Raw genomic sequence first — 8,293 nt, 5'->3', positions numbered from 1 at the left:
TGGAAAACATATTGCACAATACGATTTACCAGCTCTAACCTTGGACAACGACAATGACAACTTCATGCCTAGAATTATTCAAGAAGAAATGTCCATCGAAGTTCCTCAAGAAGACCTGTGTTCTATAGAAAGATTGAATCATGACCAGTCTGCAGCTTTCAGGTGCATTATGAATACAGTTGATCGAAGAGAAAGTGGAGTGTTCTTCGTTGATGGACCAGGAGGAGCAGGTAAGACATTTTTTTACAGAGCTATAATTGCAGACTTAAGAAGTAAATGGCATATTGTCTTAGTAACTGCGTCCTCAAGAATAGCTGCAACTTTACTACCTGGTGGTCGAACAACTCATTCTAGATTTAAGATCCCAATCAATGCAGAGCCATCCTCCACGTGCAATATAAGTAATCAATCTGATCTTGCAAAATTGATTAGGCAGACGACAGCGATAATTTGGGATGAAGCGCCAATGGTAATAAAGAGACAATGGAATCATTGGACCGCACATTGCGAGACATCTTAGAAAACAATAATCCATTAGGAGGGAAGGTGATGGTTATGAGAGGGGATTTTCGCCAAGTACTACCTATTGTGCCGAAAGGAAGTAAGTCGCAAATGATTTCAGCTTTTATTGTTAAATCACATTTGTGGCCATTCACCAAAATTCTCCAATTGCGACAAAATATGCGAACTCTTAATGATCGTGATTTTGCGGAGTATCTTATGTGCATAGGGGATGGAATTGAGCCTACCATATGTGAAGACTTGATACAAATAGAAGCACACATGGCAATACCATGGGAAGGTAAGGCATTATTACACAAATTAATAAAAGAAATCTTTCCAAATTTGCAATCTCATGGGTGGGATGCATCTTATATGGTGGAGAGAGTGATATTGACACCCAAGAATCATGATGTGCAACATCTTAATGATATAGTCATTAATCAATTTTCGGGAGACGAACGAATTTTAGCATCCTTTGATGAAGTAGAAGGAGATACAAATAATCTGTATTAACAAGAATATCTTAACTCGATCTCCACGGGTGGATTGCCAGCTCATATGATGAAGGTAAAAAAAGGTGCTCCTCTGATGTTACTAAGAAACATAGATCAATGGCTGCATCCCATCCTCTTGTGAAAATGGTCCAAATGCTCTGTCACAGCACGGCTAATCATCTGAGGTTCTCAATCATACTGGAATAGGATTCACCCTCCTTTTGCGTCTGTCACTACGCCCAGCACTCGCGAGTTTGAAGCTTGTCACAGTCATTCAATCCCAAAGTCCTACTCGGAATACCACAGACAAGGTTTAGACTTTCCGGACTCTCATGAATGCCGCCATCAATCTAGCTTACACCACGAAGATTCTGATTAAGAGATCCAAGAGATACTCATTCAATCTAAGGTGGAACGGAAGTGGTTGTCAGGCACGCGTACGTAGGGGAATGATGATGATTGTCACGTTCATCACATTCAGGTTGAAGTGCGAATGAATATCTTAGAAGCGGAATAAGTTGAATTGAATAGAAAAACAGTAGTACTTTGCATTAATTCTTTGAGGAACAGCAGAGCTCCACACCTTAATCTATGAGTGTAGAAACTCTACCGTTAAAAATACATAAGTGATGAAGGTCCAGGTATGGCCGAGAGGCTAGCCCCCAAAACATGATCACAGGATCAAAAATACAATCCAGGATGATCCGAAGATGTCAAATACAATAGTAAAAAGTCCTATTTATACTAAACTAGTTACTAGGGTTTACATAAATAAGTAATTGATGCATAAATCCACTTCCGGGGCTCACTTGGTGTGTGCTTGGGCTGAGCTTGAATGTTACACGTGCAGAGGCTCTTTCTGGAGTTGAACGCCAGGTTGTAACATGTTTCTGGCGTTCAACTCTAGTTCGTGACGTGTTTCTGGCGTTTAACTCCAGACAGCAGCGTAGAACTGGCGTTCAACGCCCTTTTACGTCGTCTAAACTCGGTCAAACTATGGACTATTATATTTTACTGGAAAGCCCTGGATGTTTACTTTCCAACGCAATTAGAAGCGCGCCATTTCGAGTTCTGTAGCTCCAGAAAATCCACTTTGAGTGCAGGGAGGTCAGAATCCAACAGCATTAGCAGTCCTTCTTCAACCTCTGAATCTGATTTTTGCTCAAGTCCCTCAATTTCAGACAAAAAATACCTGAAATCACAAAAAAGCACACAAACTCATAGTAAAATCCAGAAATGTAAATTTAACATAAAAACTAATAAAAACATCCCTAAAAGTAACTAGATTCTACTAAAAACATACTAAAAACAATGCCAAAAAGCGTATAAATTATCCGCTCATCAGTAATCCTGACCAATATGATAGTTTGGTCTGAGCAAAAATACCATGTAAAGAAATAGAACCACACTTACATGAAGTAGTGCTAAGGCATATGGTCCATGGTCTTTGCGGAACACTAAATCAATCTTCACCATGCATGAAGAACGGTCAATGTAAACGCAACTACCCAAAAGAGTTCGTACCAGAGACATGACGAGATGATGACTCATATCCTCAATTTAGGAGGTGATTTGATACTCCAATCCCTATCAACCAAAATATCACAATTGACAATAGATGGATGGTTTCGTACAACCCTTGGCTACTACTGAAGTATGATTGCCATATCAATGTAGAGATATGTAGCAGTATCAAGAGCATAAAATATCTATACAAGTATTGCTATAAGGGACCAGACCATGTGGCAATGAAGGTTCACAGAAGTTCTCATTATGATGAGGTGCAACAATTTATTGATGCAAGATGGATTGCCGCTCTAGAGGCATGCTGGAGGATATTTCGATTCAACCTTTACCGAATGTACCCATCAGTTGAAAGGTTGCAAGTTCATTTGCTAAATCAACATCAAGTGATCTTTTATGAGCACCAAACTATTTCTGAAATAGTTAATAATGACTATTTCTCAAGAACAATGCTCACTGAATTCTTTACACTTAATCGGGCCGATGACCAACAATCTAGGCATCTTTTGTATAGGGAAATCCCAGAATATTACAGTTGGCACAGCAACGAAAAAGAATGGCGTCGACGCAGGTCACAAAAGAGAGCTATCGGTCAGATCTATACCGTTTCGCCAACAGAAGGTGAAAAATTCTATTTGCATATTCTATTGTCAAATGTAAGAGGTCCAACTGGTTGGGATGATTTGCTAACAGTCGATGGTGTCCAATATTCATCCTTCAAGCAATCCGCTCAACATCGAGGACTGTTGGAGAGTGATAGTAGTATAAGATCATGTTTGGTTGAGGGATCTATTTTAAGAATGCCATGTGCTTTAAGAAGGTTGTTTGCCACCATTTTAATTTTTTGTGAGCCAACAGATGTAAGAAGTCTGTGGGACGAGAAACTTTTCAAAACATGTTAGACGTGGAAATCTTAATAGGCCATCACTCTGGAAAAAGAGCTTTTCTGCCTCAGATAAAAAACAAAACAACTGAGAACTCAGGATTACCCTTTTGCTTATTAGAAAGCAATTTCCTGTAAGGTTGAGTTTTGCCTTAACGATAAATAAATCACAAGGGCAAACTATCCCTAAGGTAGGGATCTATCTCCCTAAATATGTGTTCAGCCATGGTCAATTATACGTTGCTCTATCTCGAAGTGTTTCTCAGTCAACCACAAAAATCTTAGTCAAAAAAGGAACAGGGGATGGAAAAAGGGGACAATTCACAAAGAATGTGGTGTTCCAAGAAATTGTTACCTGCACCTCAGGTAATTTATGTGCTTGGCAAATACGTGAGCCTTTTTACAAGTATAATCCGTGTATTATGTAATTTTATCATTACAATATCAACATTGGAGTAGATAGTTTTGTTCACTAATTTCAATAACTAACGACTAAAATTTTTAACAGATAAATTGATATCAAGAGAGCTCATCAGCATATTCAAAGAGATAAGCGAAAGGAACCGGAACCTCTACTTTACCCAATAGGTATGCACCAACTACGATTCACATAAATTAAAAAAATTAATAAACATACATCCTTAAAATATATCATTATTGGTTTTTTAAGAAATTATAGTTTGCAATGTTTATTACTTTGAAAAAATTCAAAATTTGATTTCTTTAAATGTTGCTATCAATTTTATAATTTTAGCAATAAAATTATAAAAATTAAAATTTTAAAACCAATAAAAAGTAGACGTATGTCTTATTTGGGATGTACCATTACTTAATCCTAAAGTAATATATAAAACACTATTGAAACATATTGTGATACATATATGCAATAAATTATAGGAAATAGGATTCTAATTATTATGGAGTACATGGAAGGATGAGCAATCAATTGTATCAATGAGACCAATCGACAATAAAGTAAGGATTACAGCATTAATGACAGGGACAACTGCATTGATGATACAGATTTTTGTTTTAGTGTTATTGATCAAACATGAAATTGACTTAGGTTCATCCAATCAAAATTTATTCTATTGGTTGGGGAGGTACAGTTAAAGCAGACAAAACTCAATTATGGAAGATGGTAAAAAGAGAAATATTGGATCAAAAAAATAAAAGGTAATGCAATAAACTTTTATTACATAATAAATATTTTCGTCTATTTCATCCTATATACCAATTATGTTAAACTCTTAACTCTTTTTTTTCAGCCATGAACTTAAAAGAATACAACTAACTCATTTCGATACAAAACAATATCATTGCAGGTAATTGTTATTAAGAAAAAAAATTCCTAACAAAAGAAGATGTAATATCATTTAATTTATATTTTGTCAATGATAAACAAGGATTAATGTCATTTCTTTTGTCCTTTCAGAAAGTTCAATGCAAAACAAGATATCACAATTCTACAGGTTTTACTTGAATTCTTCTCTATAATAAGCAATCAATTTAATTGAATAAACCTGAAGCGTTTATATGGTTATTTTTATGGTAAATAAAATCTGACAGTTTTTCAAGATGCAAGAAGTTATTGACAAGGAGATGTATGATGAATTATGAAGGATTTTTTCTAGGTACACAATCTTTGTATTCTCCTAATTTTTTTCATTAATACTCTTATAGTTTGATATTTAAAAATGAAATTTATAAGCATATTCATTTCTTCTGTCCTTCCACTATTTGTAGGAAAATGAAGGCCTCTTCAGAATCAAAATCATATTTTGGCCTACCACTTAAAAAAAGAAGAAGACAAACATGAATATCCATGATATTTAGGCAAAATTAATCTTTTGTAAATAACTAACGTGCATTTGGGTTTATAGATATACTCTTTTTAAATTAGGATAACATTTTGAACGTTGTTTCTTGAACTATACCTTTTTCTGATAGTATATACATATATCTTTATTGTGTGCTTTTATAATTTAGCATTTTAAAGGTTTTCTATAGTAATTTTACTCTCAACAAAATTTCATATAAATAAGGCTACGTTAATTTTAAAATGATGAAAAAAAATACTTATCTGACAAATTTAAAGGATAAATGATATATTAACACCAACATGTGATTCTAATTGGTTTTTTTTTAATTGTATTGGGTTAAAAGTTATTGAATATATAGATATAAAATAGTTTTTTTTTTATGTAATACACTAATGCATTTAGAATCGCCTCCTGTTTTTATTACATTGACAATACGCCTTTGGCATAACATGCTGTTAGATTGAAAATAAATATTTTTTTTGATATGTATGTAAAATTGGCTATGCATTAATGGAGAGCAACTTGGTTAGAATTCGATATAATGATTGAAGAAATCATGAAGACGTATTGAAGAATATGCTCAAAAAAAAGTGCCAGTTACACATCTCACAGAAGTTACAACTTATGTACTCTGAAACTATAACTTGTGTACTCTCATGCTCGTGCAGAGGTTACAACTGATCAGAAGTATCTGCAGTTATATTTAGTTATTAGGAAAAAATAAACTCTATTAAGGTTCTATTGTAATTTTCTTAATTATTAGAATTCTCTCTATAAATAGGAGTTTTAGAATTAGAATAAAGGGTCGGAATTATTTGGCAAATACTCTAAACATCCTAATGCTACTCTGACATAAATGGATTCATAGAGGAAAACCAAATATTCCTTCCACCTTTCCTTTCAGTTTCCCTTTACTTTATTGTACTTTTCCTTTCCAGTTTTCATTTATACATTTAACTTTTACCTTCAATTTCTCTTTTCCTTTCATCTTATTCAGTTTTCTTTATATATTTTTCTTCCTTTTATCTTAAATTTTCTATTGATATTATCTTTGGCTTGAGAACCCACAAAAGAGGAGTAGATTTCGCTCCTAGACTATTAGATATCGAACCACCATCGATTTGCTAAAAATCGACAAAACAAAATGGCACGCCCGGTGGGACAAGTTGTATAGAAAAGTATCAATAGAGAAAGAAAAAATTTGTTTAACTTTGAAACTCTGTAAAAGAAAATTTTTCTCTATTCAACTTTAAAATTCTGTGAAGTTGGATATTTTAAAAAAAAAATCATGAATAATGATCATGATATTTTCGAATCATCAAATATGGCTAACTCTCTTACCACAATGATCCGAGAAGAAATAAGAAAGAGTTATCATGATTTGGAAAATATGTTGTTACAAAAATTGGATGAGGTGGTGAAAATAAGCATGGCTAAAAATATTCAACAGAATGTCGAAAATCCAATAGTTTGACAAACAGCCACTTTGACTCAAAATGACGAAAATAATACATGGGGACAACATAAGCCTCAAGAAATTGAAAATAATGCATAGGGCTGGGGGCAACATGATGTGGAAGAAGTTGTTATTCAAACATTGAAGAGGAGGGGTTTTCATATTGAATCTACCAAACAACTTCGTTTTGTTTCACCATTTCCTAACTTTGTTTAAGAAGCACCATTGCCTCAAGCATGGAAAGCTCCCAAGGCACTTTCTATATTTTCTAGAGAAGGCGATGAATCCACAGTGGAACATGTAGCAAGGTATACTTTTAAAATTGCTCAAGTTGCTACTAATGAATATCTTAAATTAAATTTTTTTCCTTATTCATTGGCCAAACATGCATTTACATGGTTTTCTACTCTCCCACCAAATTCGATTCGTTCTTGGGTCGAATTAGAAACAAAATTTCATGAACAATTTTTTAGACGAGATATAAAAATTAGTATATGTAATTTGTGTCAAGTCAAACGATCTCGAAATGAGTCTGTTGACAATTACATAATTAGATTCAAACTAATGAGAAATAAGTCTCCCATTTTTTTACCTGAAAATGAATTTATAAATTTGGTGGCACATGGTTTTGAGTTTTCTATTCGAGAGAAATTATTTGGTCAAGATTTTTTCGATTTATCTCAACTTGCTGAACGAGTAAGACAAATTGAAAAATAAAAGAAGAAAAGAAGAAGAAGAAAGAAATCGTTGAAGATGAGATCGTTGAAAATATTGAATATTATTAAGTATTTATATTTTCTTTCTTCCAGTCAAAAATTAAATACTTAGGTGGCATTTGTTAGATTGAAAATAAATATTTTCTTCGATACGTATGTAAAATTGGCCATGCACTAATGGAGAGCAACTTGGTTGGAATTCGATATGTAATGATTGAAGAAATCATGAAGACGTGTTGAAGAATATGCTAAAAAAAAAAGTGCCAGTTACATATCTCACAGAAGTTACAACTTATGTACTCTGAAACTATCACTTGCGTACTCTCATGCTCGTGCAGAGGTTACAACTGATCAGAAGTATCTGCAGTTATATTTAGTTAAGGAAAAAATAAACTTCTATTAGGGTTTTATTGTAATTTTCTTCATTATTAGAATTTTCTTTATAAATAGGAGTTTTAGAATTAGAATAAAGGGTCGGAATCATTTGGCAAATACTCTAAACATCCTAATGCTACTCTGACGCAAACGGATTCATAGAGGAAAACTAAATATTCCTTCCACATTTCCTTTCAGTTTTCCTTTACTTTATTGTACTTTTCCTTTACAGTTTTCATTTATGTATTTAACTTTTACCTTCAATTTCTCTTTTCCTTTAATCTTATTCAGTTTCCTTTATATATTTTTCTTCCTTTTATCTTAAATTTTCTATTAATATTATCTTTGGCTTGAGAACCCACAAAAGAAGAGTAGGTTTCACTCCTAGGCCATTAGATATCGAACCACCATCGATTTGCTAAAAATCGACAAAAAAATGCATAGTTATCAAAACTAAATTCGCAATCAATCGGGTTAAATTATTGGATTTTTAGATAAGTGATTCAAAAATTATTGAT

General features: G+C 33.4%; 1 protein-coding gene across 1 annotated transcript; it reads left to right on the top strand.

The window, feature by feature from the left end:
- LOC107607174 lies at positions 550-1,017 on the top strand. Its single transcript, XM_016309152.1, has one exon. The coding sequence runs from the start codon at positions 550-552 to the stop codon at positions 1,015-1,017; it is 468 nt and encodes a 155-aa protein (XP_016164638.1).

The sequence above is a fragment of the Arachis ipaensis genome, chromosome B07 (genome assembly GCF_000816755.2).
Source record: "Arachis ipaensis cultivar K30076 chromosome B07, Araip1.1, whole genome shotgun sequence".
Taxonomy (NCBI): domain Eukaryota; kingdom Viridiplantae; phylum Streptophyta; class Magnoliopsida; order Fabales; family Fabaceae; genus Arachis; species Arachis ipaensis.
The sequence above is the reverse complement of the archived record's forward strand: the minus strand, read 5'-3'. Positions and strand labels throughout refer to the sequence as shown.

What these genes read in the sequence shown, in the direction of transcription:
- LOC107607174 (XM_016309152.1), top strand. Translation starts at nt 550, where the DNA reads ATGGTTATGAGAGGGGATTTTCGCCAAGTACTACCTATTGTGCCGAAA.